At 36.5% G+C, this 13,796-nt stretch overlaps 1 protein-coding gene across 1 annotated transcript; it reads right to left on the bottom strand.

Annotated features, from left to right (window-relative positions):
- Positions 1-1,696: 1,696 nt before the first annotated feature.
- Positions 1,697-12,751, bottom strand: LOC145634294 (tRNA (guanine(37)-N(1))-methyltransferase 2-like). Its single transcript, XM_081685716.1, has 12 exons — positions 12,602-12,751; positions 7,310-7,415; positions 7,001-7,098; positions 6,102-6,206; positions 5,173-5,233; positions 4,172-4,247; positions 3,484-3,967; positions 3,301-3,369; positions 3,061-3,192; positions 2,390-2,496; positions 2,129-2,203; positions 1,697-2,023 (listed from the first exon to the last, which is right to left on the bottom strand). The coding sequence occupies exons 2-12, from the start codon at positions 7,402-7,404 to the stop codon at positions 1,955-1,957; spliced, it is 1,371 nt and encodes a 456-aa protein (XP_081541842.1). The 5' UTR covers positions 7,405-7,415; positions 12,602-12,751; the 3' UTR covers positions 1,697-1,954.
- Between the last annotated feature and the right edge of the window lie 1,045 nt (positions 12,752-13,796).

Below are 13,796 nucleotides of genomic sequence, written 5' to 3'. Positions count from 1 at the left end.
CGAAAAGTTATTGGTAATTAGAAATTCCCCAAGGGTTTAGTAAGTCGAGTTATATGGAGTAGTCATTTTTAATTACCCTAAGGATCATATTGATCAAATCACAGTTTTTTTTAATAAATTAATCAATTTTTTACCCCACTCATTTGAAAAATGACTACCAAATTATTTATTTTAATGATATAATATGATCCGCTCATTTTTTTCACGTCATAAAATGGCCACAATTAGTCTTATAATATCTACAATGTAAATATAAATTTTGGAAATTTTAATCCAATATAAAATAAATATTTTTTGATAAACTATAAAATAAGAATAAAAATTACATAAATGAAACTAAAAATTTAATAAATCAAAAAAAATGTTGATAATAATATTTAATACCATTAATAAAATAATATAATTAATTACTTGGAAAAAATATGTCAATTATGAACTATATAATCATTAAAACATTGTAATAGTCATATTTCAAATGGCTACTATAAATTTTCAAAATATAAAAGAAATTGTCCTATTTTAAAAGATAAACATAAAGCAATGGACATCTCATGAGTGAGTATCATGACTCTACACAAAGTTGTTACATCACTTCACTTTTGATCTCAATCTAAAGCAAATGACATTCATATGTATACACCATGCTTCCTATATTTTATATATTATTCTAAATGGATGAACAATCCAATAATGTGCTAAGGATGCATTAACCTATATGGAAAACCATGTTAGAAAAATAATTTCACATGGAATTCTCATTCCATCTATACTTCATATATATTTTTATGATCTTGTTTGATCCATCAAACATACACCAACTTCAAATATTGTAATTAACTCCTCTCTTTCAAGTAGTATAATAAAACTTTAAAGTTTAAAATTCATCATAAGAAGTAACATAACTTCCCTAATAGCAAACTTTTTGGTAAGGTGAGAGTTGGGATAAGATCAAGAACATAACTAACACTAAAAATTATCATGAATAGTGCTTAAGATTTGTTTTTAAAATGAAAATTTTGAAGCAAATCCTTCAATGGCCCCCAAGAATATAGGGTATATCCAGACAAGATTAGCCACCCTAAAAAGCTCAAGCTCAACATGCATCAGCAAGTAAGCATATTTTTGACTCAACTTTTGCTTAAAAGTTCCACGAAAATATTGTCTGAAATCACAACTTTCCAGCCTCAGTCTACGTGTTGCTCATGCCCATGCAAAATTCCCTCTCTTTTAAAAAAAAAAAAAATTTTTGTTTACATTTTTAGTTAATAAAATTTAAAGAAAATAAACATATACAGTTATTTATGTATGCTTTTTGTTGTAAAAGTTTCACTTTTTTTTTTTTTTCCTTTTTCTTTTTCTTCACCATCTTTTTTATCTTCAGTAAAGAGAAATTGGTATTGGCCCATGGTGCTATTCCAGTTTGGAAGGAAATATTTTAAGAACTTCTTGTCTCCCATTCTACTGCACATGCATTTTTGCAAACAATAACATTATCCTGAAGAAAATATTGCAATTGGCTCTTACTTTAATTTTTAACTCACAACCTAAAATGATGCAAGTTCAAGATATTATAGCAAAAGAATCATATTACAATTATAATCATATAAAAAAGGTTAATATAATGTTCTAGCATATACAGACTACGATTTACTCCATAGTATTTCTAATACTACATACAGTACATAATAATATCTCATAGTAGTATTGCTAGCTTTCTTTCAATTTTCAATAACTTGTGCGAATATAGTCGTATGATATCGTTAAGCATGACTAAAATTTAACAATAATATTTGCTATCTATGTGTCAAAAACAACTCCTAAATGAGTGTTGGTAAAGATCTTCAAAAGGCAAAAAAAACCTGGATTAACAAAGATAAAAACTCTCTTAAACCTAATTCTGTTAACACAAAAATTCCAAGGATACATAAATAAGTAAGACCATGTTGTATCGAGTTCAGGATACAATAGCTTCTTCATCAAGGCATGCTTCCTCGGGGAGTCTGAAGCTTAAGCAAAACATAGCCTGTAGAAGAAACAAGTCGGAAAATCCATAAATAAAGGGTGCCTGGAAAAGTTGACATATAACAATAGTAAAATGATGGTAAAAGTGTAAAACAAATTATTTCACCTTGTTTGGTGCAACATCTCTAACCCTGTGGAACACAGGATCATGTATCTTAGCATTTAACCTAGACTCAGCCACCTGCAAAGTAATTTAAATGTGCTTAGTTTGTTCATTTACTTATTGATCAACACGAAAAATGTAAAATCTGGAAGCATGACAAAAATGGGCAAGTAAAATGCTGAGAACTACATAAATATAATTTAGGAAAATGATAATAACTTAGATAATTTAAAGTACAAGAAGTGTATACAGAGCATGACTTACTGAAATTATAAATTCTTCAGTTTCACTTGACCGGATGAAGCAGTAACAGTGAATCCAAGGTAGAAGTCCCTTCCAATATTTCCGGTAAATTAGACCTTTAAACGAGTCTGAAAAGAAAGAGATTGCGTGATGGCAAAATCAACAACTTTTTCTAATTCTTTATTATTGACCAAATTACATGTACTCATAACTCTTTTTTACTTCATTCTTTTGATCTTTTGATGAGGACTAGGGTACACATACTATCTAATTTTGTGGATTAGATAGCCTTTTTTGGGATTTTTCGCAAAACAGAAGCTCAGTCATTGAGTTCAAAGATAAAAGCACCAAAACAGCAACTAGTAGAAATGCTCTTTTCTTAACATAACATGGTTCTCCACTCAAACATGCAAACTGACAACACAAGAGCATGAATTAAAGCTTGGTTCCAGCAGAAAACTCAATGTATAAGCAAAAGAAATCAAAGGTATAAAAATTAAGAACAGAGGAACTGGCCAATTTCCATTGGATGTTTCCAAAGGCAGTCATCATTTTCCAATGTAATGTCTCATCGGAAGGCAATGGACAAGCATATTGTAACAAGATTCTCCGTAACATAGCAAGAATTTAAATTTGCATTAACTTTGAGAAGTGAGAAATTAATGCATTATTTCAGGTAAGAATAGTATTACCTAGGAACTCCAAAGCAGAAGCGGGTAAATTCATGACCACGTGGTCAACATGCTCCCATGGCTTCACAGAGGGTACAGGACCCCTCATCCTCTTATTAGTACCACGTTTTGTGCTGAGAGAACCAGGAGTTTCTGCAGTTTAACATGAAGGAAGAAGATCAGCTATACATATTTTCACATAGTATAAGTGAATGTGCGCGGCAATAAGGTCATAATACCATATCATTAAATCTATAATACCTTTTTGACAACATTCTGCAGACCTTTTAGCAGGACTGACTAGTGGATCAATCTTCTCACTACTGCCTCCTGCATAATCCGGAAAAATGTAAATTTTTCTATAACTATTTAGCCTTGTGTGCAAGTGACAGAAGAAAATCTCAGCCGCATTCGTAAAGATGAACAATACTTCTCAAATATTACCCTCTATATTCCCATTTTCTGCTTCACTTTTAGACTCTCTGCTGCAATCATCAGAAGCATTTGGAAGAACAGTCATTAATTGAGACATGAATTTTCTCGCATCCATATTGTATGTGAAGATGCAATCATTGACCTTGTTGATTTCTGCATTTATTTTCAAGAACCGGATACTATCTGGATTTAAATCATTTGCATAAATCAAGCACCCCTTTTGTGCTGCTGGGATAGCAAATGGGCCAATACCGGCAAACATATCACAAATGGTCTCTCCAGCTTGGAACAGAGAGACTACTCTCATATGTTCATGTTCTAATCTTGAGTTCCAATAGACCAAGCTGTAATCAAGCTTGAATTTCGCCTTATATTGCTTCACCTCTGTAACCATATCATTGTCACCAGCAAGGATTTCAAACTTTGGAACTCGAAACTCGTTTGTAATAGTGCCAACTTTATTGACCACAGTTTTGATTCTAGGGTAATTTTTCTGTAGTAACAAAAAATAATAGTGTCAGGTGATGATTGATGAGGGTATAGCTAGAAATAATTGGCCAAAACATTGAAAATAATATTGTTAAAAGCTCTGGTTTTTCTATGCCTGAAAATAATCTCATTAAGAATAGGCAATAACAGCGGAGACACCATAATACGAATAATACCCCAAAAAAATGTCTAGTATAAACACACATACATCATAAATGACCTCTGCGATAACTTCCTTGTATGGAAGTAGTTCATCAGTGATATTTAGATGTGCAATATGACCTGCAGAATAATAACAAATAAAATGTCAATGCACATATCATTAGCTCATGGAAGGAGCCAAGAAGTTTTTAGCAACAATAGTTCCAAATGTTCCAATACGATCTCATTCAAGAGCTGCTAGTTATTCCCAAAAAAATCACCCTCCAACATTTTTCAATGCTGAAAGTGATACCTTTCTTATGAAAACGTTAATGTAAGGTAGTGCCATCATAAAGCATGTATTTGATGGTCACTTTGTGAGAGTTATTACTTTAGAAATTAAACTTTCAAATTTTCCCTCTAATATGGAATGATGTTATTTTAAGTGTCACTTAACACTTTTGGTGCTGAAGTTGAATACTATTCCTATTTAACCCTAACGTAAAACCAACACCATCACTAAATACAGGTATTTATCGTGGTATCCGGGTCTAAGAGTTCTTTTGCAAAAAATAGAATGAAAATAAACCAATTGCGTACATAGCTATAAATAATTGAACATAGCTAGATATAGAGGTATTTAATGATAATATATGGGTCTTAGAGTTCTAATATCTATGCAAAAGACTAAAAGTCTAAAATTTATATTTTACCCTTAATGTAAACTCAAACATAATCGACTACGATCATTGCAGGTATTTAATGATGATATATGGGGATCTGGATCAAGTTTTAAAAGTTCTTAATTTGTACTAAGAAGAGTAAATGGCAACTGCATTGGTATGCGGAAGGTGGTCATTTGCGGCATGTCAAGGAATGTTATCTACTGCAATCATATTTAAACCTTAGAGCAAACAACCTGGCATGATGATCAATGATGATTGGAATTTGCCTACAAATCTATTTCTTTTACTTTTGAAGAAGCACCTCAGTAGTTAGATGGTCCAATGTGCCAAAGAAGCAAATGGAATGTCCTAAACATAACTGGAACGGAATATATACTTAACTATAGTCTCAAATGATGATGGAACCTCAAGTCCTGCAGGTAGAATCTGCTTCAATATATGATCTGCAAGTGAATAAAAGGGTAATCAACAAAGAGATTACTGTAACAGTACAAAAGCAAATGCCATCAGCATCTAATTTCACAGAAACTACCATAAAAGAAGCATATAGCTATTTACCGTAAGCACTATGCACACTAAAAATATACTCCTACAGCACTTTCGAGTTCTAACCAAATTAGTCATAATCAGGGGAAAAAATGACAGACATGTCAGACTTCTCAATGTATTTATAAAGGCGATTTTGAACTTCAGCAAGAGTTTGATCCCATTCACTGCACCAATCACGACTTATATTTACAGATTTTATTAAAATTGTAACGGTTCTGATTCAAGTATAAAGCCAAAAATTGAACAACTCATATCACAGTCCTTTGTTTCGAATTAAAAGTATTCTTTATAGTCACTGGCTCGCTGCTATTTGACCCTTATGTTTACCAAGTTGGCAAGTTATTTTGGTTGCCTACAATATCCATTTCGATCAATTTTCTGTCATATTATTGGTAACTTATAACATTTTCAAGTAAAGCCCTACTAAATATCAAATGAGCAATCAGGGAAAATAGAATAACATATTAAGACAAATTCTGGAAGTATGACACCTAGATTTTCTTTAATCTAAAAATGGTCAACATTAAGACATGCTTAAACATCCTTAATAAACTTCTCCTAAGCACAATGAGTTTTGCACAAAGCTGCAGCATTATAGAAGGCACAGGAAGCATTTATACACCCAGACACAAAGTATTGATGCTGGATGAGTATTAAATTTCTCAATGAAAGAGCATAATGGAAAGTATCTGAAAGATAGACCACGAAAATAAAAATGAATCAAACAGTGCTATTTTCATACTATAAGAGCATGCAACTTACCTGCACCCCAGTAGGAATAGCCAAGGGTCAATGAATAAGGAACTACTTCTATGTCACAATGCTTCCGGAGTTCATCAAGTTTCTGCTCGGGGATATCAGACAAATCTGTCCAGCAAAACAAAATTTTATCCATGAGGGCAGGCTAAAGGCAAAAGGTGCAAATTTGACCAAGTGTACAAAAACATCAAAACAATCACTATGTTAATCTAACTAGGAAGCATGGAGAACAATCCCAAAGATCAAAAGCATCATCCCGCATCTGCTAATTTTAGCCAAACGATCCATCAACATAAAGGAGTCTCTCAAGGACAATATTCCAACTTATGGTAGTACATAAACAACAGGAAATGTCTACAGCCATCTGCTTCTAGTTTGTTTGTGAAGTAGGTCAAACATTTGCCTTTCAGATTCATAGTGTAAGGAAAAAGCCTTTTCATGAATGAAAATCTAAGGCTAAAGGTACCTCTCCACAACTCTATAAGGTAAGACTCGCATTTAACTCTCCTTCCCCACAGGACAGCTTTATAAAGCCAAATAAAACGATACTAAGGAAGCATATATGATCAAGATGGATTCTTTACTAGATGGAATGACCATTAGCTTGATAGACTTCAAGGTAAAGCAATACTTCTAATTTAAAATAAAGACACCTAGACAAATAGGGAAGTTAAATAATCCCTTGACAACCACCAATAACTAGGCACTGCCAAGTGCTAGAGAAGTAACTTGTAGAACGAGAAACAAACAACATAGAATCAATAAACAAAAACAATAACACATAAAAAAAAGAAAATAATTGTGGCCAAATTCTATCTGAAAGTTAGTAATTGACTCCCAAAAATAGGAGAAAAATTCGCAGGACTTTGGCTACACAAAAGAATGTAATTAAAACACATCACCTTTATTCAGTATTTTCTCGGACAATATCATGTAACGATTTTTTTGGGTTGTTGGATCTTCAGCTACCGGCTTCACACGAGGCCTATCCAGCAAGTACCTACATACATAAAAAGGTCGATTGGAACATTCAGCCACAGAAAAAGCGAGCACTGAAATAAAGTACTATGTTAAGCTAAATGAACATATGCAAGACAAAACACCCATCTCTTAGAAAATATGCAAGACAAAATACGTAAGAAATAGTTACAGAAGGAAGAATAGACTTTTGATAAATATTGACAAAACATAAAAACATCATTGGCACTTACCCATCAAGTAGTCGAGTGGCAGTTTTGCAGATTTCTCGAGGGACTCTGAGCGCCCAAAGATCAAACTTCACATCAAAACTACTTTTGTCCAGCATCTCTACTTTCTCTGCTTCAACCACAAATCCAGCAATAAATTCCACAATTACATCTTTTCAATAAAGCATCAATTTAAAAAGCTTCCTATCAGATTGGATAAACAAATGAATTCCAGAAAACCCATTGATAGATTATGTTAAATAATCTATTGTAATTATCTTGTGTATATTTTAGTGTATATCTTTCCTTAGTTAGCTTTAGCCTAACCTAGTTTACTTGATGTATATATACTCACTTTACACTAATGAGAAGGCACGGCAAATATTCTCTCATCTCTCATATTCTCTCATGGTATCACGAGTCTAGGTTTTTCGATCCGAAACCCTAACTCTCTTCCGCTCCTTTTCTTCTTCTTCTCTTCTTCAATGGCCGATTCAAGCAAGCTACATCCGGCCACTCTTGTTAACAACATCAAGACATGTATTCCAGTTACTCTGGATTACAAGGGCACGCATTACAACCTATGGAAAACTCTCTTTCAACTTCACTGCCGCGCAAATATGGTCATTGACCTCATCATTCCTCCTCCGGTTGATCCCTCTGCCAAGAAATCCGATCCCTCTGCTGCAGATTTGGCTTTCTTGCAACGTCTTGATGATATTGTCCGTCAATGGATTTATGGGACAATTTCCATTGACCTTCTCAACACCATAACGGTTGTCGTTGCTTGGACAAAATTGGAAAATTTCTTCCTTAATAATAAGTCTGCTCGTGCTATGACCCTTGATGCGCAATTTACGAACACCAAACTTGATCAATTTGATGGTGTTAAATCATATTGCTCACATCTGAAAACCCTTGCAGATAGTCTGAAGAACGTCGGCGATACGGTTTCTGATCATCGAATGGCTCTCCAATTGTTGAAGGGGCTCACGGATGAATACAAGCCGTTTCGTACCTCTGTTAGACACCTCGACCCGTTGCCCTCTTTTGATGCCTTGCGTTCAATGCTTGAATTGGAGGAGCAAGGAAATGCATCTGAAGTTCCTGATTCCGGTGAAGAGGCCCTTCTTTCTCAATCCTCACCACACGCCTCTTTCTCTCAACAGGGGAAGGCAATTACCACGCCTGACTCTGCTCGTGGTAGTGCGCAATCTGCTCGCGGTGGCCGGAAAAATAAAGGGAAAAACGGTGGTGGCAAGGGTAAAAACCCCGGTGCAGGGGGTGCTGGCCGGAACAATCAGCAACAACAGCCAGCTCCGCAACAGCAGCAGCGCTGGGGTGCTGCGTCTCAACACCAGCAGCAGCAGCCTGGCAGGGGTGGATGATGCCCCCTCCCTGGCAGTACTAGAACGCAGGGCCCTGGGCGGCTCCTCCCTGCCCTTACCCTACACAAGGGTCAGCTCCGTACCAGTGGAAGCCGCGGCAGCACGCACCCCAAGGCCAGCAGCAAGGCCTTCTTGGGTCCAGACCTCCGCAAGCTTATTTCAAAACACACTCCAACTCAAAAATGTCCTTCACGTTCCTAAACTCATAAAAAATCTCATTTCTGTTAGAAAATTCACTACTGATAATAGTGTTTCAATTAAGTTTGATCCTTTTGGGTTTTCTGTGAAGGATTTGCAGACGGGGAGCAGAATAGTGAGATGTAATAGCAGTGGCGATCTATATCCCTTCTTCTCGGATCGTCAAGTTCTTTCTTGTTCCACTCCGTCAGCTTTTGCAGTTATTTCTCCTAGTGTGTGGCATTCCCGTTTAGGTCATCCGGGAAATGCAGTCTTAGGTTCATTGCGTAGTAGTGAATTAATCAAATGTAATAAGGCTCGTCTTGATGTTTGTCATTCTTGTCCTTTGGGAAAATTAATAAAATTGCCTTTTTACAATTCGCAATCTCATACTACTATGCCGTTTGAAATTATTCATAGTGATTTATGGACATCTCCCATCTCTAGTTCTCTTGGGCACAAATATTATGTTCTTTTTCTCGATGATTACACGAATTTTTTATGGACCTTCCCGATTGCCTCTAAATCTCAAGTCTATAATTTATTTCTTCGTGTACGAACTTATATTCACACCCAATTTGAACGAGAAGTCAAAGCCTTCCAATGTGACAATGGAACTGAATTTAAAAATGACCCTTTTATAAAATTTGGTCAACAACATGGAATGGTTTTCCGCTTATCTTGTCCATATTCTTCACCTCAAAATGGCAAATCCGAACGAAAAATTAAGACCATTAATAATATTGTTCGTACCCTTCTTTGTCATGCCTCTATGCCTCCCTCTTTTTGGCATCATGCTTTAGAGATGGCAACTTATCTCCACAACATTCTACCTACAAAACTTCTCGATTACAAATCCCCAACTCAAGTCTTATATCAAAAACATCCCGATTATTCACATCTTAAGGTCTTTGGTTGCTTATGTTACCCTCTTCTTCCCTCCACTAAGGTTAACAAACTTCAACCACGTTCCACACCATGTGTTTTTCTTGGCTACCCAAGTAATCATCGGGGTTACAAATGTTTTGATATTTCGAGTGGGCGTATAATCATTGCGAGACATGTATGGTTCGATGAGTCCGTCTTTCCTTTCTCTAAAATTCATTCCCCTCTAGCTCACACTTATGACTTCTTAGGTGAAAATTTGGGTTCTCTTAATCTTCCCTTGCTTCGGCAGATTTCCTCAAGTACCCTTGATCCCACCTCCCCGAGCTCACACCAGTCTGCACGTTCGGACCCCACTAGCGCCCAGCAGCGTGGTGCTTTACAGCCCCCTGCTTGCCCCGCCGGGTTACCAGCGGGCGCTGCTATGGGTGATGTTCACGCAGAGGGGGGAAGCTTGTCTTCCCAGACCCCTCCACGGCCTGGTCGCGGCACACAGATCCCAGCCGCAGGCCACCCATGGAGTTCTCTGCCCAGCATTGCTGAGCAACTCCAGCAGGCAGCCCGCATCCAGGAGCCTGCGACCGCAGCTTCTGGCACCTCGCTACTGCCAGGCCGCGGGTTCACACCTGCGCCCGCAGCTTCTGCCAGGCAGCAACAGCCTCCTACCGCCACTACTCTTACCTCCTCACCTTCTCCCTCACCTAATTCTACTCACTCTTTCGAAGCTCCTCATCCCACCTCCCCTCCTCCCTCACCTAGCTCATCTCATCCCATGACCACTAGAAGTAGACATGGGATATTCAAGCCGAATCCAAAGTACTCCAATCAAGCTCATCACACTTCTACCTCCATATCTCCTATTCCCAAAAACCCAGTCCATGCCCTTCGTGACCATAATTGGAAATTAGCTATGCAGGAAGAATATAATGCTCTTATTGATAATGGTACTTGGAAATTAGTTCCCCGACCGAATAATGTGAATATTATTCGCTCATTGTGGATTTTTCGGCATAAAACGAACTCGGATGGCTCTTTTGAGAGACATAAAGCTCGTTTGGTTGGTGATGGTAAAACTCAAAGGGAGGGCATTGATTGTGATGAGACTTTTAGCCCGGTTGTCAAACCGGCTACTATTCGAGTGGTTCTTAGTATTGCTTTATCTCGGTCTTGGCCTATACATCAACTGGATGTGAAGAATGCTTTTTTACATGGTAACTTGAATGAGACTGTTTACATGTATCAACCTCTGGGGTTCAAGGATCCGGATCGTCCTGATCATGTGTGTCTTCTCGAAAAGTCCTTATATGGTCTGAAACAGGCACCCCGGGCTTGGTATCAGCGATTTGCAGAATTTGTGGCTACTATTGGGTTTGTTCACAGCAAATCGGATAATTCACTGTTCATTCTTCGCCATGGTAACTCTACTGCTTACATTCTTCTATATGTTGATGATATTGTTCTTACAGCTTCTTCAGAGTCTCTCTGCCATCATGTTATTTCTCAGCTAAGTTCTGAATTTGCTATGAAAGACCTGGGTAATTTGAGCTATTTACTGGGTATTGCTGTATCCCGGAGTAAGGATAGTTTATTTCTATCTCAACAGAAATACACTAAGGAGATTATTGCAAAAGCCGGCATGACCAATTGCAAACCTACTTCTACTCCGGTTGATTCCAAAGGGAAGTTAAGTGCCACCTCGAGTGCTCTATATGACGATCCCACTGCTTATCGTCGTCTTTGTGGTGCATTGCAATACTTGACTTTCACTCGCCCGGACATATCCTATGCAGTGCAACAGGTTTGTCTATTTATGCACGCACCTCGTGTAGAGCACATGAATGCATTGAAGCGCATCATTCGTTATCTTCAGGGTACATCATATTATGGCTTGCACCTTCGCAAGTCATCCATTTCATCTCTGCTTGCATACACAGATGCAGATTGGGGCGGGTGTCCAGACACACGCCGTTCTACTTCCGGATATTGCGTCTACCTTGGCGATAATTTGATCTCTTGGTCCGCTAAACGACAACCCACGTTGTCTATACAGAGGGGTTGCAAATGTTGTTCCCGAGTCTTGTTGGATTCGAAATTTGTTGCTTGAGCTTTTTTGTCCTATTTCTAGAGCAACATTGGTTTATTGTGACAATGTTAGTGCTATTTACCTCTCCGGTAATCCAGTTCAACATCAGCGCACTAAACATATTGAGATGGACATACACTTTGTTCGTGAGAAGGTTCAGAAGGGCGAAGTTCGTGTCCTACATGTTCCATCCCGTTATCAGATCGCAGACATCTTCACTAAGGGTCTACCTAAGGTTTTATTTGACGATTTTCGGGACAGTCTCAGCGTTCGTAAACCTCCCGTTTTGACTGCGGGGGTGTGATAGATTATGTTAAATAATCTATTGTAATTATCTTGTGTATATTTTAGTGTATATCTTTCCTTAGTTAGCTTTAGCCTAACCTAGTTTACTTGATGTATATATACTCACTTTACACTAATGAGAAGGCACGGCAAATATTCTCTCATCTCTCATATTCTCTCACCCATGAATATTCATTCAAAATTTTCCAACCCCATTGAGGACTTTCATCGAACAGTTAGTGTGCATGGAAATATACATACTCATTTGAACAATACGCCCTCAAATCTAGCAATTGAAATACCAACTTGTACATAATAATTAAAAATACAGAGTATAATATACGAAACTGAACCAAATTAGCTCAAAAAAAAAAATTGGAAAGCATAAATCGGAATAATTGGTACAAAGTTAACATTTTTTTTTTACAAAAAAAATTATGAAAATCTAAAATTATTCACAACATATGCTATGGAAAAGAGAAGAGAGAGAAAACTTACGCACAAACCCAGAAGTTGCAGAGTTGAGATGAAGAAAATCTGGAGATTTTGCTGGTTTTCCGATTGAATTTAGGGGGTTAACGCACTCCTTTAGTGGCAGTTGGAGCTGCTTTTCTTTCTCAGAAGTTACCCGCTAAAATTCTTAAACATAATTTGCAATTTAAACCCCTATAAAATTAACCGTGTCAATATGTGACGTGTCCCTAAATCTAAATAATTTTCGGCAAAATTTTATACTCCGTAGCAATTTTAAAAGTGAGTTTTCTGCGATTTATTTAAAGTATAATGTACATGTGTTAATGAACGGGATATATATTTCTTGTGACGAAAAATAATCTTAGATTTGCAGTTTGAAAAATTATGGTTAAGAGTTCACAAAATTGTTATATACTCATAGATAGCTTCCAACAAAACTAAGTTTTTTTCGGTAAATTAGATGTTAAAAGCATCCATGATGTTAATAAGTCTTTACCTTAGATCAATAATGAAATACTTGTGTGCAAATTTAGTACATAACTTACCGTAACTTCACCTTACGAGTGTTAGCTAATTTGTCGAGTGTTAGGTGAAGTTAATCCCGTCAGAATTTGCAGTTTATCCCATTGTCTTAGAATTTAACCATATCATGTGTCCCAATTTAAATAAGTTTCCACAAAATTATAGGGAGTATTTTAAGAATGGATTTTCTACAAGTTATTTAAATTAGAATGTATATGTGCTAATGTACGGGATATATATCCTTTACGATGTAAAACATTCTTAGATATTGAGTTTGGAAAATTGTGCTTAAAAAATTAACAAAATGACTCATATATTACAATCAAATTTATTTTTTTTGTTAATTCGCTAATATGGGAGTGTTGAACAAGTGAAGAAAAAAAAGTGTTTGTTGATTAAAACACGGTATATTTGTAAAATAATATTTTTCCCAAGTTTAGATTGAAATCGAGCTAGATACTTCTAATCTAAAAACTTTGATAATGGCACTTATGTTCACACAGTTTCATTCTACTCATTTTAGATTAATACTCCGTAATGAAATACTTGCGTGCAAAATTAGTACGTAGCTACCTATTGAGATAGGAATGAATATTGTGATATGAATAATACTACCTTACAGAAATTTACCGTATCTTCACCTAATACTTTGTGTAACCTATTTGTCGATGTTGTTTCCAAGTCCTATTTGTCGATG

This window comes from Chenopodium album, chromosome 6 (assembly GCF_948465745.1).
Source record: "Chenopodium album chromosome 6, dcCheAlbu1.1, whole genome shotgun sequence".
Classification (NCBI taxonomy): Eukaryota; Viridiplantae; Streptophyta; class Magnoliopsida; order Caryophyllales; family Amaranthaceae; genus Chenopodium; species Chenopodium album.
Note: the sequence above shows the minus strand (reverse complement) of the source record. Positions and strands in the feature narration are given on the sequence as shown.

Excerpts from the sequence above, each read along its gene's own strand:
- LOC145634294 (XM_081685716.1), bottom strand. The coding sequence starts at position 7,404 with ATGCTGGACAAAAGTAGTTTTGATGTGAAGTTTGATCTTTGGGCGCTC. Across the intron at positions 5,234-6,101 it reads CTATTCCTACTGGGGTGCAG|ATCATATATTGAAGCAGATT; the intron begins GTAAGTTGCATG and ends ATTCACTTGCAG. Across the intron at positions 2,024-2,128 it reads GAGATGTTGCACCAAACAAG|GCTATGTTTTGCTTAAGCTT; the intron begins GTGAAATAATTT and ends TTTCTTCTACAG.